The 27,485-nt window shown below is 38.8% G+C and overlaps 1 protein-coding gene across 2 annotated transcripts in view; it reads left to right on the top strand.

The window, feature by feature from the left end:
• Window positions 1-27,485, top strand: part of PABIR2 (PABIR family member 2) — a 46,392-nt gene that overhangs the window by 2,599 nt on the left and 16,308 nt on the right. Inside the window, exons 2-11 of one of the 2 annotated variants that reach the window (XM_074207025.1) lie at window positions 1,448-1,593; window positions 1,773-2,272; window positions 2,660-2,852; window positions 4,322-4,400; window positions 24,480-24,536; window positions 24,985-25,028; window positions 25,108-25,162; window positions 25,469-25,570; window positions 25,836-25,924; window positions 27,352-27,416. In XM_074207025.1, coding sequence (XP_074063126.1) covers window positions 2,743-2,852; window positions 4,322-4,400; window positions 24,480-24,536; window positions 24,985-25,028; window positions 25,108-25,162; window positions 25,469-25,570; window positions 25,836-25,924; window positions 27,352-27,416 — 601 coding nt within the window. In that variant the 5' untranslated portion in view covers window positions 1,448-1,593; window positions 1,773-2,272; window positions 2,660-2,742. Of the gene's footprint in view, window positions 1-1,447; window positions 1,594-1,772; window positions 2,853-4,321; window positions 4,401-24,479; window positions 24,537-24,984; window positions 25,029-25,107; window positions 25,163-25,468; window positions 25,571-25,835; window positions 25,925-27,351; window positions 27,417-27,485 lie in introns of both variants that reach the window. The other variant, XM_074207024.1, reaches the window with a different exon arrangement.

Raw genomic sequence — 27,485 nt, 5'->3', positions numbered from 1 at the left:
TTATCTACCTCTGCCACGATATTCTGAGCGGTGGTAACCTGTCCCACATGGGTCAAGGCAATTCCCCATGGTGAATTGCTTAAAATGATGAAAACAGATCCTTTCTTACCCTTAAGTACCAATAAATGAATTTCGAAAGTAAAATCTTTACCAAAACTTTACCTTTAAAAGCATTCCGGGAAGCCAAGTTATTTGCTTGCCACCTTTGGCGGGCGACAGCAAATAAATACCAAAGTCCCATCTGTCAGCTATATCAACTCTGTCCACATCACTTTTCTTAGGTGAATGTATATTGTGATGTCATCAATTTCCTGTTACTTAGGAACAATACTCCCCAAAGACAAGGCAACGTCACCCTACCCTGTTATCAGGATTAAGCCCCCTCTTACTTTCCGGCCATTATAACTAAGGGTACTGCAAATTAAGACCAAAGTCCCAATCTTCCACATCAGATAGATCCTTTAAAAAAAATGGGTAGGAATTTGAATAAATATTGGACAACCCGAACCACAGAAACCATTTAGTTGCCTCTATCGGCTTCATATTCTTTCTGAGTTTTTCCTCTTTTGGTGATCCAATGTATTTTAAACTCTTCCTCGATAGGGACCAAATCTGCTATCCAGAGATTGGGTCCCTTGGGGTGGGTGGGGGGGAGTGGAGGAAATAGAAAAGAAACAAATGCCCTTTCTGCTCTGTGGGGGTGTTGGGGAACTAAAACACAAAGACTATGACAACAATTACAAATAATGAATCGAGTGAAACATGATTGGGGGTCGGGGAGAATGGGCTAGACCCCAAATTTCACCAGGGTAAGGACCTTCTCTTCTAGGGCTCCCTCCACAGAGGCGGAGCAGAAACTCAGCTATAACTTAATCTGAAGAGAATTCTTGGATACAATGAAACTTAGATGGTTTAGAATGTTTCTGGTCACCCAGAATGTATCAAAACCGGGAATGTAACCCCAGTTCCTTCCAGATTAGCTGGTTCCTTACCACAGTGTTCTAAATTGAAATCAAAATGTTTCAAGGCAAAAGGAACAGCTAGGAAACAAGCTGGCAAAAGATGTTTGCAAGTTGCTAATGATGAACGTTACAGTAGTTTGGAAAGGAGCGCAGTCAGTTTTCAAGTAGCAACAGGATTTTGCCCTCCGAGTTATACCCGTAGAGGAGGCTTTAGAGATTCCAGTTCTCCCCAAACCTTCCTTGATTTGGAGCTGGAAGGTCAACAGCAGAGGCAGGACTTGAAGCCCATGTACTCTGGCTACCATGCCTCTGAATCATGATTGTCAGATCAGCTGTTTTGGCTCCTGCACATGCTTAGTAAGAACTTGTTGAGATGGATTTCCTGCTTTTTCTTTCATAAAGCCCTCAGATCGAATTTCTGTAGCTCTTGGACGCTTGCAATGCAACTATTTCGTCACAATCTTGTAATTATCCTCATTTTACAGATGCAGAAACCGAAGCTGTCCAGAGGGGAAAAGATCTGGCCTTTATCACCCAGCCGGGAATTGATCAGAGGGAGTGACTGGAACCTAATCCTTCGGCTTCCAGCTCCAGCGCTTTTATCTCCATTGGTGCCACTCTTACTGTCCTGGTAAAAATGAAGGGCTAGTGTTTCCGCCTACCTATCTTTAAAGGGCAAAAGGACAATGAATGGCGTGGTCCGCCAAAGGGGAAAGGGGTCTGGAGGAAGGATTGATAGAATTGCCTGGAGATGGAACTACACGATTCTTAGGAGATTTTTCTCTTTTCTTTTCTCTCCCTTTGACCTAGGGCTTCCCACTTGAGCCTCTTAAAAAGCTGCACAGATGGTCACTCCAATTCAATAAGAAACCAGTTTCCCCTTCCCCCCATTCCAAAGAAAGACCACCCGAACTGGCGGACTTGGGCAATTTCCCTGATTGGCCACGGTGTCTCCCTAAAGTCGGAGTGGGAGGAATCGAGGGGGCTGTCGGGTCCTCACTCTTTCTCCTTCCGCGATTGGCCCGAGCCCCTTCCTGGAAGGAGCTGCTCGCATTCCACCAGCCTATTGGTCCCTTTTAAATTCTAGCGCCAGGGCTCCTCTGCCAATAGCTACTACCTGAGCGCTCCGCCTCCGGCCGAGGCTCCGCCTTTTCGTGGAGTTGTTTTCTTGCGCATGCTTCCTGGGAGCTGATGCGTCTGAGTAGTCGCAGAGCGCCTGCGCAGAAAGAGTGGCGGAAAGAGGGCCGGCCCTGCTGTTGCTGAGGCTTCGGAAGCTGCGGCGACGGCGGCGGAAGCAGTACAGGCAGCAGGTTGTAGTTTTTGTTTTGGCCTCAACCCGCCAGCTGGTTCTCCGGGGCTGTTCCTGCCGGCCTGAGGAAGAGGAGGAGGAGGAGGAGTGGTTGCATCTGTAGCCCCTTAACCGGGTCGGGTGGAGGGGAGTGGGGAACTTAGAATTCAGCGGGGCGAAGTCCCGGGACAGAGTATGGGGGGCTGGGCCCAGGCCCAGATCCAGACCCAGACCCAGGCCCAGGCCCTGCCTATGCTGGGTCTCTGCCCCGCATCGTGTGATCGGATGCCAGGGTGGCCGCGATGTTTGTAGGCTCCGGGGAAGGCGGCAGTAGGAGCCTCCCCTTCTCCTTCTAGAGCCACCACCTCCTCCTGCTGCTTCCTTCTCTCCCCCTCTCCCTGTTCTGCAGTGAGTGGGAGCCGAGAGAACCCAGACTTGAGAACCGATACTAGCCTCAGGCCATCCCCACATCCCGCTACCCAGCCTCCCAGCATGGCTCAGGAAAAAATGGAGTTGGACCTGGACCTGCCGCCTGCTACCGCCCCTCCTGATGGGGGCAACCTCAGGAGATCCAACAGTGCTCCCTTGATCCATGGGCTCAGGTAGGACGGATGGGGGCGGGGAGGGAGGGAAAGAGAGAGTTTGGGCGCTGGGCCTTCAGCCGGCCACCTACCCTCTCCAGTGCAACTGGGAGACTCTGGACTCGGGGGCTTTTTGAGGGCTATCGAAGTTTAGCTGATGGGGGAGGGGCAGGAGGAGGCCGCTTGGTGCGGGGGGGGGGGGACACGGGCATGCCTTACAAAAGGGTTAAGCAGGTCCGGTATGAGGGTGGGATGACAGTTTGGAGGAAGAGGACTTGAAGGGGGGAATCTGAGTACTTGCCCTCATGTAAAGTGACCTGCGGAGTTGGCTGGCGGCTTTGACAGGTTATGTGGCCTCCCTGATTCTGAGCAGCCAATGTCAATCTGAAACTTCCGGAGCTGGCTGGCTTCAATTTAACACCTGTTTCGAGAGCCATTGAGGGATTTGCCCTCCCTGTAATATTACAAAGAAAGAACCTACACTAAAGCATATTTTAACTGACAGTTGAACGATGAAGTCACTTCTCTTGAGGTGATTGAAAGTGACTCGGAGTAGGAAACAATGTATCATTTACAGGTCTCAAAATTACTTTCAGAAATATTTTGATGCACCGAAGGATCTGTGATTGTATCCATGGAGCCAGCATGGATATAATACCCAAGAATACAGATCACTACCCTTTCATTTATTGCCAGCCTAAAAGGAAAAAAAAACCTCTTTTTGAAATGTAGGAAATCGTGAGGTTAGAAGATTTAGAAATTGTATATGTTTAAACTTTAATGTTGGCTTATTAAATGACAAGTGTTATCTTTTTAGGCTGATTAAACTATTAATGGGATTTGTATATACATGTATTTCCCAGATGTTTTTCATCACTATTTTATAGGTTGCGTTTTTCAAAATTCCATTTGACTAAATAGCCAATTTATAACGCCTTAGAGTTGTGGAATTCATCAAAAATATCCTATTCAATGAAACATGGAACAACCTGTTGAACATTTATTTGTATCAACTTAGGTATATGTGAACTATTTTGACCATTGCCTTTTTTCTTTGTTAAATTTTTTAACTCAAGGGAAATATGGCTTGTTTATTTGAGGTTGTTTTTATATGACTGAAATCAGAAGTTCAAAAAGGCCTATGCTTCTGACAGACACTGACCTATGAGTTTTCAGATTTGAGGAGCAAATAGCAAATAGTAATGATCAAGCTTTGCACTTCTCTAGAAATTACTGTTGCTTCTTGATTCATAAGATTTATAGTTCTTTTGTATGTTGAAGTATTCATTTGAGGAAGAGTATGTGCTGATGAAAAGAACAATGGAGTAGGAATCTGGAAACCTTAGTAAGTCACTTAGCCTGACTACAAAACCAGAACTACGATAAGAGCTGAAAGTTTGATTAGAAAACAAATGAAAATGTCTTTGATAAAAACAAATGAAAAGGTCTTTTGATAAGGAAATTCAATAACAGTTCTTCTTATTTTCCAGTGATAATTCACAGATTTTTCAGCCTTATATAATCCGAACCCGTAGGAATAGTACAACAGTGATGAATCGTCATAGCCTGGTAAGTTTATCAGTAAATTTCTGAACTGCAGAGAATGAGCTGATCTGCACTGGTAGGAGTTTCCTGTGCACATGAAATCACAGGTCCAGTCCCTATTCTTACCTGAACTCTTTAAAACATGAAAAAAAAATGTACCCTTCAGATATAGCTTTTCCTTGAAATTAGTTGTTAAATGTGTTGTAGGAGCAAGAAATTTAACATTCAGCCATTGCCGAAAAAGTTAATCAACCTATGAGATTTTTAAAAAAATTTTTATCTGTAAATAGCAATTTTCAATTTTTGAGGGAGGCCTTGTAAAATTTATTTGCTAGGGAAATTTTTTTTTAAAGTAATTATCATTTGTTGGTACATAGTTCTGAAGGAAGTCAGTATTAATTTTAAATTATACCTCATAATGTTTCTAATTCTCCCAGGATGAAAAAAAAATCAAATCAGTAGGAGATAATATTATTTGATGACTCTATATGGGATTATACTACTTTAAAAATGATACTGAGTTCATAAATCAGTGTAAACATATTAATATGTTTACAGGTACAGATATGGATACATGACTTAGGCTAAAGAAATATGGATAACCTCACTTAACTGTAATACATTAAGGACAAAATATAGGTACTTTCCCTGGAAAAGAACAACAAATTTAAAAAAAAAGAAGAAAGCACACACACATAAACACACACACAAACACATACACACCCTTTTAAAAAGTTTACCCATTATGTTTTGATGTTTTCTGAAGATTTATCATTTAATTATTTTTAACTACTAAGATTCTTGATAACTATCTAATTGTTAAAAGTTAGAAAAAATTAGAGTGTGGTTAATTCCTCCATTGGGAAGAAAGGAGTTTGTTTCTTCGGGAATTCTGTTTGTCAGTGAAATCACAAATTCAGTTCCCATTTCTCTCCCCGTTTCCAAACAGCAAACATCTATGTATCAAGCACCATTTGACATATAAACATTAATATTCTCATGGAGCTTATGATGTAGGGAAATGAGACAAAACTTTATTTCAAGTTTTTTTTTTTTTTGACAAGGCAATCAGGGTTAAATAACTTGCCCAAGGTCATACAACTAGTAAGTGTCAAATTTCTGAGAGCAAATTTGAACTCACATCCTCCTGATTCCAGGGCCAGTGCTCTATCTACTGTGCCACCTAGACGCCCCCAAACTATATTTCAGAGTGAAACATATTTATATATATACACATATACATAGTACAGAGCTATCCTGGGAAGTCTAAGGAGGGAAAGGTTATCCAAATTAGTGGTGGGGAAATTACGGATGATTGAGAAAATAGAATTAGAATTTGCTGGGTCTTAAAAGGAGAGCTCAGCAGGCACAGTCACCAGCAGCAAGAATTGATAACATCATTGAGAGCAAAAGAAGAGAAAAATAGAATAAAAACAGAAAAACCAAAAGTATAGCAACTCGAAGCCATGTAATATAAAGGTAAATGATCTATGTTTGATAACTGAGGACATCAAATCAAGCATAATAATGAGACTGTGTCATCAAGAAAAGTAAAGAAAATTGTAAAACTCAAATAATATCTTTAATAAAAATAAATTAAAAAAAGAAAAGTAAAATCATATTTAATATATTAGAGTTCTCCACTTAATTAGTTTCCCCAAACTTAATTACATGAGATAACATGTGGGGGTGGGGGGGAGCAGTAACAACATTGAACAACATTAAAAAGTAACTTTAAATATTAAAATAAGGAAGTAACAAGCCCAAATTCAGGCTATAAAACTTTAGTCAAGTCTTCAGAAACTTGAGAATTGGGTGGAGTTGGGCTATTTAGGTTCACTAAATAGAACCCTTCCTTCCTCAAGGTGTTAAGACATAATACATCTAGTTGGGGAAGAGACTCTTTCGATTTGTAGCTATGCAGTTGAATAAGAAGCAAAAATTACAAGCTATAGTGGAAGGTGTATAGCAAAAGCTAACCTTTGTATCCTCAGATTTCCTCTAAACTCCTGTCATCTCTATATTGATCCTGAACAACTCAGATGAGTTTGGATATTTTAGAAGATGGGGTGGAAAGGGATTTATTGTCCACAGTTGGGGGAAGGTATAATCCATCTTTCCAAAGGAACAAAGTACTGGAAAAATATTGAGTCCCAGTGCAGAGTGGTAAAGGAAAAGGGTAATTGCCTCCTGGAGTCCTAGACTGTAGATCAAAATTCTCATTTACTGTGAGAGAGTGGATGAGTAGGGTGATTAATGGGACTGTGGCTTTACTTGTAGCAGTTGTATAAGTTTTAAAAACTTGAAAATACTTAACATCTGATATTTAACAAACTAATTCAAAGACATGACTTAGGCTAAAGAAATATGGATAACCTGACTTAACTGTAATACATTAGGGACAAGATATAGGATGGAACAATTTTACTGATGTGCTTATATTTTATTTGAGAAGATCTTTTTAGGTTTCTGTCTAAATTTATTGAAATAGCCATTTATTAAATAAACACCTAGAATGTACAAAGTAATCTGGTTTTCTAGCTCATCTCAGACTAAAAGGAGCAAATTAAATGTAGGTGTTAGAGACAGGCATGTAAACAGCATCAGGAAATGATCAAATCATAAAAAACAGAATGTTAAAAAAGAATAGCATTTCCAGGCCACTGAATGTATGGTCAAAGGACACCTGGCACTAAAGTAGCCTCCAGAGACATCGTTGTAATTCAGTCCAGTACAATAATGGGGTTTGTAATTCTGACCCTGTGCCTTGAAGAAAAGATTAAATTATGTTCGACATAGCCATATCGATATTGAAAATAATTAATTCTCTAGAGCATTGGTGTCAAACTCAACTAGAAATAGGGCATCCTAAACCATTCGTAAGGATTGCTGAAGGCTGCATATTGACCTAGTAGTAAAACGTCATATAATTTGTATTTTATTGAATTTGTATTTATATATTTCTCAATTCCATTTCAATCTGGTTCAGGCCACATGTTTGATGACTGAGCTCTAGATCACTCAGTCAGTTGGAATTCTGTGTTTGAATATGTCTACTGCCAGTACACTGGCTAGATGCTAGGAGCTGGAAGGAATTTATAGAATGGGACAGTAAGTCATGCATCCACATTCTGCAGGCAAATAATGCGAATAGGTAACAAGTAAAAATGAAGAAACTGAGGTTGTGACTTAGAAGTACTGGAGTGGGAATTCCAACCCTCAGGTCTCTTGGCTCCAAGTTCAGTGTTTCCTGCAAATTGTACCTCTGCTACCTCTGTTTCAGTTGTGTTCCTTCTCAATTCTATTTAAGTAGTAGATAGTGTGTGAGGCCTCATAGGAATTTATTTCATCAAGATTATTCTATTTAAGCACAAGATCAACAACTAAAAAGAAAAGCTGTCGCCTACTGAACATGTGTTCGGTACAGGATTTACTTTGATTAGACAGGTCTCCTCTTGTGAAATGAAAAGGCACAGGGTGGTGGTGGGGGGAGGGAGGGGTTCGGGTCTGCATAGTTAAGGGAATAAACCAAGGAGACCATGGATTCATCAAATCATAATAACACAAGGTGTAAAACAACCTGGTTTCCCAGCCCATAGCAGCTCAAGCATCAAATTCAATGAGGTTGAGGGTGATCAGGGTTAGAAACAGGCACACTGATTGTAGGAAGAAGTGATAGATCATAGTCTGACAGCAGAGGACATAAACTTAATGAAAAGCAGATGGAACTCAAAATGCAGAGCAATTTGGTGCCATTTAACTTAGGGAAAAACAATCTGTGGCAGCCTAGTAGCCCCTGAAGACATAATACTGTACAATACAATACTGTTTGCTACTGACCTTGACTGATTGAGAAAAGATTCACTTAGGTTCAGTATAAACTGTTTTAAGACAGGGAAATGTGTATGTGATATGTTTTTAAAAGATTTCTATTCCAAGCGGTTAAACTCTAAAGAGGGTGTAAAGCAGGAAAGTCACATATGGAACGCTTCATTGCCAAAGGGGCAATATAAATAAGATATTATTTGGATTTGTTTTTCCTAGCCAAAAACCCATCCTCTATTCTAGAATTTATTCTGTGTGCAAGGTATTGTCAATGCAGAATTAGAGAAATTTGGTCAGGGAATTTGAGAGTGGGAGGGGGCCACAAGGGATATGGAGTCTTAAATCATACCAGAAAGAGAATCCCCCCTATAGTACACCTGACAGGTGCTCATCTCACTTTGACTTCAGAAAGAACTTAGCACTCACCTAGCTAGCCCCTCCATTGTTGGATAATTCTTTGTTTGGAAGTTGTTCTCATATCTAGCCAAGTTTACCTTTTTTTCTAACTTCAGCCCATTGTTTCTAGTTTGGACTTCAGGGGCCAAAGAGAACAAGTCTTAGTCTCCCTTCCATTTAACAGTCTTTTAAAGTCCCGGGACTCCTTTAAAGTATTTAAAGACAGCTTTTATGTCCCCACTGAATCTTCTCTTTGCCATACCAAGCATTCCAAATTCCTTTATCTGATTCTCATATCATGTGGATTTAAGGTTCTTCAACATTCTGGTTACCTTCCATCTATGTATTCCTATCAGCAGGGTCCTTCCAAAAATCTGGTGCTCAGAGTAGCAGTCTTCCAGAAGTAGTATGACCAGGTCAGAGGATAGTGGGATCATCACCTTGTTCCTGGAAGCTAGGCCCTTCTATTTAGCCCGATATTAAATTTGTTTTTTAGCTGCCATATGTTGGTGACTACTACTGAGCTGTTAGTTCTTTTCAGATAAACTATTATCCAACCATACAAACCAGTCTTGAACTTGTAAAATGATTTCTCAAACCCAAGTGTAAGATTTCATTTATACCTGTTCCTGTTAAACAGTATTTTCATTAGATTCAGCCCAGTTTTCAGAACTATCCAGATCTTTTTGAATCCTGAGCCTATGATATAAGCTATCCCTCCTAGTTTTATATCATCTGCAAATTTAATAAGGATGCTCTTGATGCTTTTAGCTGAGTTACTGATAAAAAATGTGAAACAGCACAGATCCCCGGATCATTCCATGGGAGGCTTCCTTTTAAAAGTTAATGTGGGGGTGGCTAGGTGGATAAAGCATCAGCCTTGGAGTCAGAGTTAATGTGAAGTCATTAATGGCGGTTTCTTGAGTCAGGTTGCCTCTGAATCCATCAAATTCCACTTTTTTTTAGGTTTTTGCAAGGCAAATGGGGTTAAGTGGCTTGCCCAAGGCCACACAGCTAGGTCATTATTAAGTGTCTGAGACCGGATTTGAACCCAGGTCCTCCTGACTCCAGGGCCGGCGCTTTATCCACTACGCCACCTAGCCGCCCCTAAATTACACTTTCTAATCTAACCCACATCTCTCCACCTTTTTCATCTCCTCAAGTGATTTGCTAAGATCTAGGTAAACTATCTGTAGCATTACCCTTATCAACTGTTTCAGATGGGAAGGGGATGATATTAGTGCAGGGCGAAACTCTTCCTCCCAGTGCAGGTAAGTGAACATAATCTCTGCGATTTATTGGTAATGGTAGCAATTAGCATTTATCTAGTCCCTACTAAGTGCCAAGTACTTGACAGCCCGGGGAAGGGAAGTGCTATTCCTATCCTATTTCACAGCTGAGGAAACCAAGGCACACAGATGAAGTGACTGTATCACAACCAGTGACTGAATCACATAACTACTAAGACTGGATTTGTATTCATGTCTTCCTAACTCTAGGCCTGGTATTTTATCATCTAGCTGCCTCTAAAGCTCTAGAGAAATATCTAGAGCACCAGGAAGTTAAGGGATTTGTCTAGGGTCACATAACCCATATATGTCAGAAGTAGGACTTTAACCCAAGTCTTTCTGGCTTTTTCAGATGGTCTGATAGAAACTCCACAAATTAGAGGGAGATAACAGTGCTAATTGTAGCAAGGAGGGAACCTTAGCCAGAAAAAAGATCACATAACGTGCCCTAGGTAGGAGAGAGGAAAACTCTGGGAAGGATTCAGTTGCCCCTATTCAAGAGGGAGTTCATCTAGCCGACTCTGGTATTCCATCAGCTACTTAGGGGTCAAGAAGCACTTGGTGAGGAATTGATGCAAAAACTATAGAATAATTGGATTGAAATCTAGAAATAAGCTTGGAAATTATTCCCATTTTTGATGTTAACTTCTTTTTTGAGTGGAACCAGAAGATGAGGTAGGTTATTGACTCACATTATAGGTAAGAATGACAGTTTAAGAAATGCAGGTACTTAACTAGTGTCCACAAAATAGGAAATGACCCAGAGAAGGTCTCTAATATAATGGGTAGCTTTTCTACTGAGCACTTTTAGAAGGAATGAACCAAATGAGAGGGTGTGGATAAACTAGGGTCTGCTCCATGGAGGGAGTATATACATCACAGGTCAGAGCTCTCTCAAAGTCTCAAAAGGACCCTCAGATTCTAGTATTTCATTGTGATTGTTGATTTTCTTTTTAAACAATGTAGCTGACTGTGTTGGAATTGCTAACAAATGTATAAACCAGGATGTTTCGATGTGTTTTCTAAAACTCCTCCATAGAGGAGTTAGCCAGCATTTAATATCATTTAATATGTCTTGCTCCAGCAAGACACAGCTACATAACTGAAGGAGAGGTACAATTGTTGTTAGCATTCTTAGTAATAATAACAGTATGAAAGGCAGCATGGTATGGTGGACAGAGCTGGCCTGGAGCAGGAAGACTTGGGTTCAAGTCCTACCTCTGAAGAAAAGTGACTGGGTGATCCTGGGCAAGTCACTTCACTTTTCAATGCTCCAAGAAGCATTCTAATATTCTACATTGTAGAACAATTGCCAATCTACTTGGGTAGAGAGACTCCCAGCATCACTGAAATCATGGAAATGTAATAAATCCCAAAATCAATAGCATAAACAATAAAGAACAGAAATCTTAGGCAAGAGTGATTTGCAGAATATGCCATACAGGTTTACTACTCATAAAAACATTCACAGATTTGTAAATATTGCATACATGAACACTGGCCTATGAAGCAGAAGAGCCACAAATTGAATGATTGACTGTGGGCAAGACACTGCATTTCTGGTCCTCTCTCTTTCATCCTCTAAAATGATAGGGTTAGACTAGCTGATCTTGAAGGTCCTATGCCACTCTACAATTATCTGCTTCCAGGAGGGCCATTAACTTGAGGCCTTTAAAAGATTGAATGTGGATATTTCAGTTTCAACCTGGTTCATCTCTATTCAGTTATTTATGCCCCCACACTAGGTAGAAAACATCATGTTGCCCATGATACAAGCTCCATAGAACATAGTGTAGTCCTTGCTATGAAAAGTCAATAGAAGTAGTGAATGTGGCCGTACATCGATGAAATAATTTGCCTAGGTATTTAGGCAAATGCTTATTCTGCCCAGATCTGTGCTGAAGGCACTGGGGGGTCAAGACATACAAGACACAGTTACAGTGGTGTAGAATTTAAAGCTGGAAGATAATCTATTCCAGAGATTCTTAACCTGTAGTTTGTGTATTTTAAAAATAAATTCCATAACTGTAAATAGATTTTTAGTGTATTTTAATATTGTTTCCTTTGCATTACTTTGCATTGTATTATTTTGTGTATCCAATAAGATAATTGTAAGAAGTTCATAGTCTTCATTAGACTGCTGAAGGGGTCCATATCACAAAAGGATTAAGAACTCCAATCTAGTCTAACTTCCTTTTTTTATGATTAGGAAATTGAGTCATGAAAAGGTCAAGTGATTTGTTCTAGGTCTGTCTAGTAAGGAAAATTAGGATTTTAACCTAGGGTCACATTCAGAAGCTTATCATCATTTTGGTGCACCAAAGTTTAAGAGAGAGGTAGGTATATAATGTCCCAAGCATCCTGGTAAGGGCCTGTTAGAGCTTTTAAAAGAGCGCCACCTAATGGTATTTTAGGAGTGATCTATAAATGACAAACATTTTTCTTTCACTCCTTTAAGTCCCTGAATTCCAAAATATGTCTCAATTCTTTTAGTAACTTGGCCCATTTTTCTAAGATGTTACTAAATTTTTGATCAGGTACTTGATTGTATTTAATGTTTTAGAAGAATGTTAAATTTCTTTTTTTTTTTTTTTTTTTAGTTTTCTTTTTTGAAGGCAAATGGGTTTAAGTGGCTTGCCCAAGGCCACACAGCTAGCTAATTATTAAGTGTCTGAGGCCAGATTTGAACCCAGGTACTCCTGACTCCAGGGCCGGTGCTCTATGTACTGTGCCACCTAGCCGCCCCTAAATTTATTTTTTTTATTAATATTTTGTTTTCCAGTTATGTATAATAGTAGTTTCCTCCCTTATCATTTTCTGTAAAGTTTTGAATTTTACAATTTTTCCTTCACTCTCCCTTCTCTTCCCCATCCCCCCCACGGAAGGCGGTCTGGTAATCTTTATATTATTTCCACGCTATACAAGAATGTTACATTTCTGACATCTTAAAACACATCATAGTCCCTCTTTTCAATAATTCTTGTTTTTGTTTTCTTGACTCTTTGTTTAGAGAGGATATCCAAGACGTCTTAATGTAGTCTGTAAACTCTACTAGCTCAAAACTACACTAAAATTTCTGAGATGCTCTGCATTTATAATCTCTCGTTCTCTTACTCTTTTTTAATGACCCACAATGCCATTAATAGATGGGTCGTAGAATTTTTATTCTTTCATTCCTTATGCCATCATCGCATTTTAGCAGCCTGAAATTTTTATCCTTTGTCAAATCACCCATTTAGAATTTAGCAGTCAAGATTTTTTCTTTGTGAAAAATAAGAAAATAGGAATAGAAAGAATCAATATCGTCAAATATTCAGGAGAATTTGGGATTATGATTTGGATGTTTCCCTCTAACTATGTAGATCACAGCTCATTCTAGCCTGCTCAATTGACTTGTTACTGTCCTCCCATAATGTAGCCACTGAGTGTTCAATTTTTCACTTTCTCCTGACACCCCAAAGATACTAGCGAAGATCTTGGGCTTCCAGCCTGTCCTTTTGCAATCCATGTCTCAAATCTCCTGACCTTACTCAGATACTTTACTTCAGTCCCATACAGGGATGGTCAAACCATTACCTTCTACTTCCTTAAGTAGAATTTGTGACATTCCTCCAGCTGACCATAATCATGTGTCATTCCATCTTTCCCTGTATTGCATTCCTCACTAGTCTTCAGCCTCATTCTGATCTCCAATCCCTTCACCCCTCAGTCCTTTCTCAAGTTACCCCTCTGGTTTTTGAGGTCCTTTCTCTAGCTGTAGTTCATTCAGTCGGCTCTCTTCCAGCCTACGCTGGAATCCCTTGTCTATCTTTTTCCTCCTTACCCCCTGCAAAGCCCTAATCTTCTGATATCCCTGCAGTCCGTGTTAGCTGTTTCTGCTTGTGAGCTGCTGAGCAAAACTAGAGGAATTCACCCCAAATGGTGCCAGCTTGGGATAGCATAAATGTGTTCTCCATCTTCAACTGGGCCTTCATCCCTGCAGGAAGGTAATCCTTTTATTCTCCCTAAGAGATTTTGTATCTTACTCCCCACAGATGCTGTGCTAAAGCTCTCTTTTCCTCCCACCTCGGAAACTTCCTCTTCTCTCCAGTTTCAGCTAAGGACCTCAACCCTTGCTTGCCTGAGAAAACTGAGACCATGCATCTTGAGCTCCAGCTCCTTTTACCTTTACTTTATCTCAAAGCACTGAGGTGATCTTCTACTCTTTCCTCCTTTCACCCATTCTCTGCTAATGAGGTTACCCTTATGCCTTATTCCAGCCCCTCGACTTGTCAGCTTGATCCTATTCCATCCCATCTTCTCCAGCAGGTTAGATTTCATGTTTAACTTCTTCCTCTTTCCTCAATCCTTAAGAAAACTTCATTAGGCGCTATCATCCCCCAGCTATCATTTTATATTTCTCCTCCTTTTCTCAAACCAAGCTCCTAGGCTAGGTTTGCACTTGGTGCTTCTGCTTTCTCACTTTTACTCACTCCTCAGTGCTTTGCACTCTGGTTTCCAACCTCAGCAGTTAACTAAAACTACCCCTATCTAAAGTTATTAGTGATTCCTTAAGTTGTCAGGTTTGATGGTTTTTAGATTTTTGTCAGTCTCCTCCTTTTCTGATCTTGCTCATCCTTTTCCTCTTGGATATGTTAGCCTTTTTAGGTTTGTGTGCCAATCTTTCCTGCTTCTCTTTTTCCCTGCCTGACGTGTTCTTTCTCAGTTGCCTGTGCTAGACCCCATACTTACGAGCATGAAATGGGGATGTTCCCTAAGGTCTTGTCCAGGGCTCAGTCTCTTTGAACACTTTCTGTCTGGGTGACCTCATCAGCTTCCATGTTTATACAGGTAACCCACAGGTCTATATATCTAGCCCTAGTCTCTTTTGTTCTCTTCATATCATCTCCTTTATTAGCAGTTACCTATTGAATGGATGTTCTAGGGATCTCAATTCAATTCTCCCAACTTCCTTCCTAACTTCACCCCCTTCCAATTTCTCTTCTTATGGTTGGAAGCATTTCCATTCTTCTAGCACCCTAAGTTCTTAACCTTGAGGTCATCTTAGACTTCTCCCTCTCTCCTTCTTTATAGCCTATCAGTTGCCACATATTGCTGTCGCTACAGCCACCTCTTTTGGGTCCAGTCCCTTTTCTTTACACATATAGCCATCATCTTTCTTTAGACTCACCTTACTTTTCACCTAGACCCAGGGTTCTTAGCTTTTTTTTTATGTTGTGGATCCCTTTGACAGTTGGGTGAGACCTATGGAACCCTTTTCAAAGTAAAAGTTGAAGTGCATAAAATAACATGAATAAGTTTATAAAAGAAGTCAGTTATATTGTCATATATTTATGAAAATATTAAGAGAACAAGTTGACAGACTCAAGGTTAAAATTATCCTTTATCTATCCTTCTGGCCTCAATGACTACAATAGTCCCTTAATTGGTCTTTCTGGTCCTAGGGAATAAGCATTTATAGAGCACCTAGTATGAACGCTAATTGCTTTACAATTTCATTTGATTCTTACAGCAACCCTAGGAGGTAGGTGCTGTTATCCCCATTTGACAGAGGAAACCAAGTGTCTAGGGTCATCCAGTTTAATAAGTGTCCGAAGCTGGATTTGAACTCAGGATTTGAACTAGGACTCAGGCCTGGACTCTGTCCACTATGCCACCTAGGTACCTAAGTGATTTTGTGTAAGTATAGGTCTGACCATGACCCTCATCTAATCTGTTATCTCTAGTGGCTCCCTTTAGGATGAACTGCTCCCTTTGTCTTCTCTCTTTTTTTAGAAATTAAAATTTTTATAGGTATTTTTCAATTATGAAACATTGATTTTTTTCTCTCTCTCCCTTCACCTCCCTGCAACAACACTTCCCAACCTGACCCCACCCTGCCATTCCAACCTTATTGTTGCTCCCCTTCTCGTATTGTGGGATTTTGCAGAACTACTCTTCTTTCCATTCCTTACTCATGGAAGGCCATCTCGCTCCCTGCCTCAGCCCAGGCTGTTCCCCAAGTCTCCTCACCTTTACCTCCCAGAATCCCTTTCTTCCATCAAGAAGGAGCTCAAGTACCACCTTGTACATGAAGTCCTTTCCTATTGTTCCTCCCTGATGTCTTCTGTTTATTTGAATGTAATCTCTTTACTTGTATAGACATCAAAGTGCTATTCTTATATTTAGGGACATAAATATCCATATTACTCTTCTCTCAAACACTGGTCACTGATCTCAATACCTTTTTGACCTCTACCTTCATAATTTCTCAGCCACACGCAAGATATGCCACCATTGTCAGAATTTTGAAATTCCTGCATCTGGCTACGATCTCTCTTCCAGCCCTGTCTCGTTCTCTTTCTCCTCAATATGCAGCAGTGAGTGCCTCTGTCCTTCCTCCTTCCACTATTGCATCGTTGCTCTTCCCTCACTCTCTTCTTCCCTTAGCAATCTTAATCCTACAATTAGTTGACAGGGCTATTGGACAGGTATCATTGGGCCAGTTAATCTACAAAGCATGATTCTTAAAAGGGCAGTGCTTGGCCAGATGTAGTAGCAGGTTCTTGTAATAGCTTCAAGTTAATATCTTGGGATGCTCCTGAGTTTCAGTGGCCCAAGGCATCTGCACCAAGTCCAGCTTTGGTATGATGAGGCCCCTGGAAAGGTAAGAGTTGGCAGGCGGCACATGAGAGGCCTCTTCTGGGCCTCTGAACAGCCCTTGTCCTTCCAACCTATGGGGGGAAGCGACCCCTGGTGGCCATTTGGGAGTAATACTTAAATATTTGATTTTACAGATTTTCTATTTAGTAAAGTCCTGACTGCTTAAACAAGCTTTATCTTCTAGTAACTTCTGAAATATTTTTTCCTAAGACTTCCTGTAATTGATAAATTAGTTGATCATACATTTGATGTCTTAGAATTGATGAACACTATCTTCCTCTAGTGAGTTCTTCTTGTGCCTTAGTTATATTGCCTGTTTACTTTCTCTTTTAAATCCTAGTCTACTTTTTAAAATGCTTAATTGTCTGCCATAGTTCAATTTTTGTACCTGAATTATTGTCAGACTTTCTCCCTAGCAACGTTTTGATAATCTTTTTGTTAGTTATTTTTCTGCTTCTCTCTAGTATTGGCTGTTTCCAGTAACCAATGCTAGAACAGCAGGGTGGTATGGTAGATGGTGCTGGGCCTGGAATCAGGAAGACATAAGTTGAAATCCAGCTTCAGACACTTTTAGCTGTGTGTGATCCTGGGCAAGTCACTTAACTGCTACTTGCCTCAGTTTCCTCATCTGTAAAGTGGGAATCATATCAGTACTTGCTACCCAAGGTTCTTTGTGAGAATCAAATGAGATAATATTTGGAAAGTGCTTTTTTATATCACAGTACTTGATTGTTAGTTATTATAATCATATTAAGTGCTTTAGAAACAAGGTACTATATAAGTGATAGCTCTTATTATTGTTATTTTGTCACATTTGCCGATGTGCTGGTCTGAAGGGAAACCCCATTTGTCTTAGGTTTCATTTTGCTGTATTGTGTTGGCATATTTTTTCTATATGACTGTCAGTTGCAGGCAATTTTTCTCTGAACTACTTGTTCCTTGTGGAAACGTGTTTAGCATGGTAGTAGCTGTGTGGCCTAAATCAGATTGCTCACTGATAGGGAAGGGAGGGAGAAGGATGTGGAGCTCAGAATCTTATAAGAAAATGAATGTTGAAAACTATCTTTGTTTGTAGTTGGGGAAAAAAAAATAAATTTATTTATTGGCTTGGGTTTTTTGGCAAGGTATTGGGGTTAAGCGATTTGCCCAAGGTCACACAGCTAGGTGTCTGAGGTCAAATTGAACTCAGGTCCTCCTGAATCCAGGGCTGTGCTCTATCCACTGTGCTACCTAGTTGTCCCCTTAGATTTATATTTTTAAAAAAATCTACCCAAAATACTCGTTCCTACTCTTTGACCTCTTATCCACTGAGTAAAGACACTTGTTATCTTAATTATCTTTGTGACCTTATACATGTTCCTTCCTTGTTCTCAATTTTTTCCTCTCTTAAAAAAAGAGGAAGTTGGACTGAATGGTTCCCCAAATCTCTTTTAGCTCCAACTCCATGAACCCATATTGTGTCTATGTTATCTCATTCTTTTCTCTGCCTGTCCAGGTTATTTTCTTCCTTTGCAGAACTTCATCATTTAGTCATATCAAACCCGTGCTCTCTTTTATTTGGGGATTGAAATAATTATGTTGATATTCCCTCCAACACTCTGCTCACTTAGCCTCAGCTTCTATAGTCTCACATTGATTTAGAAATATATTCTGCCTCTTTGAGCAAGAAAACCTTCACTTCCAGTGCCATGGTCCCTTCTTTAGCCTCACTGTCTTCCCTTCCTTTAGTTAACAAGACTAACAGATATGTAGTATCAGACCAGCTAGACTATAAAGCATTCTGGTAAAATACCTGGCATTTTTATTTTTAGGGCTAATCCTTAAATATTAAACTATTACTCTCACATTTTTCTACTTAATAAAGTAAGCTTCAAGACAGACTTTATATATTTTTTAAATAACTTCTGTACATTTTGCTAAAATTTCACTAAATTGATCAGTTATTTGATTTTCTGTTTGAAGCCTTAGGTTAAAAGTTTCTTCCTTCATGATGTCCTATTAATATTACCTGTCTTTCTGTCCTACATACTTGTCCTTTTTCAAAATTGATATGATGACCATTCAGCTTTTATACCAATTCTTCTTAGCCTATCTCCCATCTACTTTCTGAGAATTTTTGTTTTCACTTTCTTTTGACCATTAATTTGCTAACATTTATAGCCTTTTCTATTCAGTTACTCTTCTTCTGCCCTGTAATGAGCTTTTTTTTTCTTTTTTTAGTTTTTTGCAAGGCAAATGGGGTTAAGTGGCTTGCCCAAGGCCACACAGCTAGGTAATTGTTAAATGTCTGAGGCCGGATTTGAACTCAGGTACTCCTGACTCCAGGGCTGGTGCTCTATCCACTATACCACTTAGCCACCCCCCCCCCACCCCCTGTAATGAGCTTTCAACATAGGATCATAGAAGCTTTATTCTTTTGTTTCTTATTGCATCATTGCTTATTTTCTTTCCCTTTATCTTCTTGTCTTGAAGCAGTGTCCCATATTAGTTTGCCTGACATTTTTGTCCTTTGCCTTAGAGAGCCCTTTTAGAATCTGACCCCAGAAGATTTTGCCTTTTTGAGGAGTAGGGACAGAAAACAAAGATATAAAAACATGTAAAATGAAGAAAAAACTCCATTTCAGCAAATCCCCCTTTTTGGGAGAATTATCTTAATTAGCTACTGTTTTAAAAACTTGTTTTATATCATTTATTAGCTTACTCACTGATCGATCAAGGAAAAATTTAGTTAGGATCATAACTTATAACTTAAGGGTTCACCTGCAATCGTTCTGTACAGTTAAACTTATCACTTTGTTTTTGTCCCTGGGTATGTAGCTTACCCAGCAACTCTTTTTGGAGCTCAATTGCTGCCTTGGAAGTAGTTGTTGATTTGGAGTCAGAGAACCTGGGTTTACATCCTGGATCTGCCACTTGGTTTCCCATTGAGGCAATTCACTTTACCTTTCTGAGCCTTAGTTTTCTCCTGTGTTAAATGAGGGGGCTAGACTAGATTAATTCCAACTCTAAATCTGTCATCCCATGATCTGGCAATAGGACCACCATTCTTAGGCGGGTTACTTATATGCGCCTAAGGTTTTCTCCCTCCTTTCTTAAGGAGTTGAGCATACTTTTTTGCAGTTGTCTTATCTACTTCCTGCTCTTATTTGGACACTTAAGCTTTCCTATTGATATTCCCCTGGAACACCTATTTCACTCAGTTCATTAATCTTTTCAATTCCTGCAATTTGTAGCTTCACTATGGTGAAAATGGTCCTATCCTTGCTGTTACTATTGACCATAAGTGTTCTGCTTCTATAATCCAGATCTTTTCATTGCTTTATGTAACTACAGTGTATTTTTCCATTCCTCATATTTATCTAGTAACTTTGTTCATATATCTATATCTAAAATGTCTAGGTTGACATCTTGAATAAATTTCCTTTTTTTTTAAATTTTTACAAAGCAATGGGATTAAGTGACTTGCCCAAGGTCATACAACTAAGTGTTGAATAAATTTTCAATGACAGATTCCCCCATGCTTGGATAGAAATCATACAGGTTTAGGATACATTCATGTCATGGGCATGCTAGGGTAGCTAGATGGGGCAGTGGGTAGAGAGTTGGACCTGAGTTGAAATTTGACCTCAGATACTTTCTTAGCTGTGTGTCCTTGGGCAAGTCACTTAACCCTATTTGCTTTTCTCATCTGTAAAATGAGCTGATTGCATTTTCGTTATCTTACTTTGTAATCATGCATCTCCTAGCTTTATAAATAGATTGCAGACTTCCAAGAGGCAGGGACTGTGAATTTTGTTTTTCACTATGTCCCTACAGATTTGTCATCTAATATCAACAGTCTTCTCAGGGGGTTTACACAGCTCAGGACTCAGACAAGGGAACCAGTGGGGGGGAGTTGACGGAATATCTCAATGTTATTGATGTTCATATCAATTTCACCTAGGAATGGTCATATCCTTTGAGCTTGTGTTCCAATTCCATATTCAGTAAATCTCAGAATCCTCTCTTGCCATCTCTCATGTCTTATTTCTCCTAAATCTGTTTTTTACTCACTGATCAGGGCACTGTAATCCTTTTCATCACCAAGGATCACAACCTTATTGGCATCCTGAAATTCTTACTCACTCCATATTGTTAATCAGTTGCTAAAGTCTGCCTTTTCTGCCTCCAAGACATTTCATAGATCCTCTTCTCTCCATTTAATCAGCAATCCCCATCACCTCTAACTTGGACTATTTTGAAGGCTTCTTAATAGGCCTTCCTACCTCAAGTCTCTGCCTATTTCATGAAATCCCTTCTGCCACTCATAACCTCAATCCCCTGCCACTTTATAAACCCCAGTGACTCCCCATTACTTCCAGGATTAAATAAAAAGTCTTAGGATATTTAAGGCTCTCTATATCCTAGTCCCTTCTGATGTTTCTAGACTCTTTACATTGTATTCCTTCTGCCAGGATCATACCTGATGCTATTAGTAGCTCGGTGTCTGGAAGACCTTAGTTCATCTGACCCCAGATACTTAACTAGCTATGTGACTCTTGACCTGTCTGCCTCAGGGGCGGCTAGGTGGTTTAGTGGATAAAGTACAGGCCTTGGAGTCAGGAGTACCTGGGTTCAAATCTGGTCTCAGACACTTAATGATTGCCTAGCTGTGTGGCCTTGGGCAAGCCACTTAACCCCATTTGCCCTGCAAAAAAAAAAAAAAGCTAAAAAAAAAAAACCTGTCTGCCTCAGTTTCATCATCCTATAATAATAACACCTACTTCCCAGAGTTATGAGGATGAAATGAAATAATATTTGTAAAGCATTTTGTGAACCTTGAAGAGTTGTGTCAATGCTAGCTATTATTTTTATTATCTCCCCTTTCCATACCTTTGCACTGCTTGTCCCCCATACCAGAAATGCTCTCCCTCCTCCCTGACTTGCTTTTTCTGGTTCCTTCTATTGTTAATGCTGTCTCCTTTAAGACTACTTTTCACAAACCCTGGGAGACCTGTTATGGACAATGCCATCTACATCCAGATGAAAAAAAAAAAAAACCAAATCCAAAAAAACTACAGAATATGAATGAACACTATTTTCACTTAAAAAAAATTCTCTTTGTATTTTTCCTTTCTATCCCATCGTTTTCTTTCTTTTCCCTTAGTCCTAATTCCACATACACAAAATGACTAATATGCAGACATGTTAAACACAAATGTACATGTACAACATATACTAGACTGTTTGGCCACTGAGGGAAGTGGGTGGGAAAGGAGGGCAGAAGAAAATAAATATGCAAGTGGATGAATGTTGAAAAACTTTCATAACATGTAATTGGAAAAATTAAATAAAATAAAAAAAGACTACTTCCCACCTACTCTGTGTATATCTCTTCTCTGTACCAATATATGTTTATGTTTTCTCCTCCATTAGAAAGGGAGTGTCTCGAAGAGGCAAGAACTCAATTTGGCTTCCATATAGCTGCTAGTCATTTTTCTTAAGCCCAGGGCTGATCATCCCATTCCATAAATTCTAATGAATTCTATCACTTCTAGGGTCAAAACCCAAACTCTTTCATTTGACATTTGAGGCCCCTCCAAGCCATCATTGATTACATATTACCCTCCCTCATACATTCTTTGGTCTAATCAGATTTACTTTTCCCACTATTCTTCATACAAGACACTTCTCAATTAGCTGCTTCTTCTGTACCATTTCTGGGTATCTTCTATATCTGTAATTTAGTTCTTCCTTGCTTTTCCCTCTTAGAATCCATAATTTCATTCAAAGCTCAGCTCAAGCCTCCCCTTTTATGTAAAACCTTTACTGATTCTACCAATTGTACTAGTGCCTCCCTCCCCAACCAACTTTCTTGCATCTCTGTATTTCATATATACTTTTATGTGGTCATATTTTTTCTGGAATAGAACGTCAGTTCTGTAAGGGCATGAATGATTTGATTATTTTTTCTTGGTATCTCTAGAAATGGCTGGCATATGTTAGTTGCTTAATAAATACATGTTGAATGATTGAATAGCTAATTGGTTTCTGCTTCAAGTCATTCTCCTCTCCATTGCTCATAGTTGCCAAAACAATCTTGCTAAACATAAACTCATGCTTCAATTTTGCTCGAGGATCTTCATTTGGAGAAAAATAGAGATTCCTCAAATTAGCATTTAAAGCCCCTTGTACTCAGGCTCTAGACCACCTCTGCAGTTTTATTGTAGATTATTCCCCTTTGTGTCCTCTATATTTTAACCAAACCACTGACCTCAATTATTCCCTGACATGAATATTCTATCTCAACCTTGACAGAGGCTATTTCCCATTCCTGGAATTTTTTCTCCTTGCCTCTACCTCTTGGTATATCTCTATATCCATTCCTCATGGAATATCTGGCTTCTTTCAAGGTTTGGCTCCTGTGCCATCTTCTGTAAGAAACCTTTTCTTATCCTCTAAAGCAGAGGTATCCAACCTTTTAGCTCTTCTGGGCCACATCACCCAACCAAAACTTGTCAAGGACCACATACAGAATTTTTTATTGTTTTTGAAAGGCAATGGGGTTACGTGACTTGCCCAAGGTCACACAGTTTGGTCATTGTTAAGTGTCTGAGGCTGAATTTGAACTTGGGTCCTCCTGACTCCTGGGTCAGTGCTCTGTCCACTGCACCACCTAGCTGCCCCCCACATATAGAATTTAATATTGATTGATGACGATTATAGTCATTAAAGGTTGTACCCCCTTGCATTAAATGTTGATGTTATCTCCTTTTTGAATATCATATGTGCTTCTCTTTACGTGATGTAAACTTCTATTAAATGCCAGCTCAAAGTTAGGGACTGTTTTAGTTTTGAGTTTATATTTCTATCACTTTGGCCACTGCCTTGCAGGTAGGAGTCACTGGGAAATGGTTTGGATTACAGGGGACATGGGATCTGCAGCTGGAAGGAAGGGAATTTAGTTATCTAGTCCAAACCCTTATTTTAAATTACAAAGAAGATATTTTATGGTCCTTCCAGTAGTAACTGATAATAATTTGCAGAGCTAGAATTTAAATTCAGGTCATTCAACTCCCAAATGAGTACTCTTTCTATTGTACTTAATTTAAAAAAAAAAAAAAGGTTAAATTTGTTTTTTTAAAAAAGTGAAACCTGTTTGGTAAAGAGGTGTCTTCCTCCATAATTGGAATGTAAAACTTCAGAAGAGGGACAACTGTAGAAGATATTCCCTGTATAAGATAAATGTTTGAGTGAAGCATTTGGACTACATTCTGACTTTTCTTACTAGTTTAAATTTTGCTGAGATCAGACTGTTACTTCATCAGCACAGGCCACTCCCCATGAAGAAATTTTTTGATCAATGCAGATCTGTAACTGATCTGACGCTTACCCTCACAGAGTTGGAACCACAGTGAGGGTCACATTGTAGGCTAGATACAGATTGTATAAGCAGTGTCTGCTTGATGTAGAATCTAAGTATTTCTTTAAAGACTGTTAGGATTGCATGGCTTTTTTTTTTACATTCAGAAACCACCAGACTAGACTAACTTATTAGCCTGTCCCTCTAGCTTTAATGTATATTGGAACTAAAATGAATAAGATCAGTCTTTTCTATTTATCCTGTTTAAAAAGGTGCTTATTCTGGGCCAGTTAGGAAGTGGCTATTTCCAAGACTGGAATTTTTTTTACATCATTTACACTGGTCTGAATACATTTGGGAAAAGTGGTAAAGTCAACGTTTATTGACAGATGGTGCTTTGAGGTCCAGCACCTGGTGTACTTTCCAGAGACCAAATGTATTACCTCTATGTCCATTAATGTTCAGTGATTTAAAGAGCTAAATTTCTGAGATGTCTGGATTTTTAAACATATATACATGAATATAAGAATACATTGTACACAGTAATATTGAAAGCTGGCTGTTTTAATTCAGAAAACAGTGAATGTTTTCTTTTGTTTGTTTTCCCAGTTGCTGTCATCTTCTCCTATTCGTATTCCTAGTAGCAGACTTCATCAAATCAAAAGGGTAAATGTTTTCTTCCATAGATCTAAATTTTTCATAAATAATGTTTTTATTTTCATTTCGAAGTTTTTGACATTAAAAGGTCCACCTCACTCTTTTTTTTTTAACAATTTTTTGTACCTTCTCCATTTAGAATTAAGAATGCTTATCTTCTTGTAGTTGGAGCCAGATTTCCCTCAGAATCTATGAAATTCTTTTTAATAATTATATAGATTATATGATTTTAGAACACTAGTTAGGGGTAGTTAGGGTTATATTGCCAGATCAAGCCTAAGTTATCTCTCAGTGTATGTAGATAAAATGTGTAAGTGGCAGTTTTGAAATGCTAGCTTTGCCATATGTACTTTTAATTTTTAAGATCAGTTGCTTAAAAACCAAGGTAGGGAAAAACCCCACTTATGGAGAATTTTGTGACTTGTCTTCAAGCTCTGAGTACATATTCTCTTTCTAGGAAGAAGGAGTAGACTTGATGAACAGAGAAGCTGCCCATGAAAGGTGAGTGGTTCCTGAGAATGGGGACTTAACCCAGTCTTGTGCTGTCCCAAGTTACTGATCAGAGCTTTTTGTTTTTCAGGGAAGTACAGACAGCAATGCAGATAAGTCATTCCTGGGAAGAAAGCTTGAGCTTGGTAATTTTTTTTTTTTGCAAATTGCTTTGAAAGGTAGCTTTTAAAAAAATAACTTATTCATTGGCCCTCTTTATTTGTCCATTTAACTTTTATATGCCTTACTTACACTTCTAAAATTATAGCAGTTCTTATCTCCTTTTCAAACAGGTTTAAATAAACACAAGAGACCTTTTGTTGATCTGCACATTTGTGTGTTCTAAAAATCTAGGTGTGATAGTTATGAGAGTAAATATAATACTTTGGGGCTTATTTCTGGAGAAGGGATGTTCTGTGTTGTTATAAGCAGATGACATATTTTATTTACAGAGTGATAATGACTTTGACAAGTCAGAGAAATCATCCTCTCCTAAGAGAATTGACTTCGTCCCAGTTTCTCCAGCACCATCACCCACTAGAGGAATAGGAAAGGTAGGATCATTGAAGAGATTTTAAATTGCTGCAAATGTCTATTTCACACACCCCAAGCCACTAATTGTTTAAAATAGGAAAGGGGGGAAAACCCCTCTGTGTTCAGATAATGATTTGAGAGGAAATTAATATTAATTTGAAATATACTCAGAAACTATGTTAACCACCCTATATGATACTAAGCACTTCATTGCAAATGCTTAAAAAAGAATGTTTTTTAAAAATGGGACTTCAGAACTGTATTAATACTGACTTTTTTCTTTAGCAATGCTTTTCACCATCCTTACAAATGTTTGTGAGTAGCAATGGGCTACCTCCAAGTCCTATCCCTAGTCCAACAAGACGATTTTCAAAGTAAGTGAGCTTGCTTTATTATAAAAGTTATTTAATTTGTTAACTTAGCTTCACAAGTAACCTTTAAATTTGATGCTATTAGAAAAGACTGATATATATATATATATATAATATATATGAGTGTGTATGTATATATAGAGAGAATGAAAATATGATTTTTAAAAGTTTGGGATTTTTAAATAATTTAGCTTATAACAAAGAATTTTAATAGGTTTTTTAAAAATTATCTCTTGTTTAAATTTTCTTTTTCCCTTAAAACCCTTGCTGTTCCACAGAATGGGTCATGTTATGTATGGGACAAATCATATTCCTCATATACTTTTGAATCCTTTGGAAAACTAGAACATAGGAATTAACTTTTCCCCCCTATCCTGAGTTTTCTTTACCTTTTTTCAATCTTGGACCTCTTGGACAGTCAGTTTGGTGAAATCTATGGACTCCTCAGAATTGTATTGTTAAGTACATAAAATAAATTCTCAATATAGCCAATTGTAGTGAAACAGTTTGTCTGTCTGTCTATCTATCTATCTTTTAAAAGGTCAGGTACACCAGTTAGGAACCCCTACTCAACATTAGTGCTATCACAAGATTCTGCTATAGGTTTTGAAAAGTTTAGTAAAATCCATTTCATTCCAAAGATAGAATTCTGGTATAGTAGAAAAAACACTGAGCCAGAGTTCAGAAGGCCGATTTTGGAGTCCCTGTGCTGTTGGGGAAACTAGCTGTATGAATTTATCTATTCTTCTGTTTCCTCATCTGTATAATAAGAGGATTGGACTAGGTGATTTCAAACATCCCTTCCAGCTCAAAAGTTCTGTTGATTGATTTGGGAGGGGGGGGGAATTGGTAAAAGAGTAATCTAATCTCTTTTAAAATTTATCTTATGCAGTATTTTCCCTTTTATGTGATTAATTGAATAGTTTCCATGATCTTTGGATCTGAAACCCTGTAAAGTGGCATACACTCTTTAAAAACAACATATTTATAAGAGTAATCCTAGACAGTCTCAAAGCCTCATTGTGGAAATAGACATTTGTACCACAATTCTGGAACTGGTGAAAAACCTTAAAGTTAAGAGAAACTGTGGTAGCCACCCTAAGAAAATTAAGTTAAATAATTTAAGAAAGATGGAGCTGAGTAATGACTTCTCTCTTAGATTGTCTTGTTTTGCTGCCAGCCTTTAGATCAGACTTCAAACCTGGCTTCCCCCCCCCCCCCCCATTATGTACTGTCTTTTCAGGAAAAATGGCCTGCCAGTGGTGCAGGTGGTGTTTGCATTGCACAGGACTGTTATTCTAGGATCCCAAAATTGGGGTTGCACTGAGCTTCAGAATTGGAATCTTTTTGTGGGCTTTTAGACTATTTATCTTGTACCTTGGAAGTACTTCAAATCTTTCTGATGCCAATATTTTAACTTTATATTTTAGCAGAAGGAGTCAAAGTCCAATCAACTGTATTAGACCCAGTGTTCTTGGTCCTATTAAACGGAAAGGTATGCAGTGATGTTTGTGATATTGTAAAACATAGTTTGTTTTGAACTAGAAACTCGATTTCCTGTCTC

The sequence above is a fragment of the Macrotis lagotis genome, chromosome X (assembly GCF_037893015.1).
Source record: "Macrotis lagotis isolate mMagLag1 chromosome X, bilby.v1.9.chrom.fasta, whole genome shotgun sequence".
Classification (NCBI taxonomy): Eukaryota; Metazoa; Chordata; class Mammalia; order Peramelemorphia; family Peramelidae; genus Macrotis; species Macrotis lagotis.
Note: the sequence above shows the minus strand (reverse complement) of the source record. Positions and strands in the feature narration are given on the sequence as shown.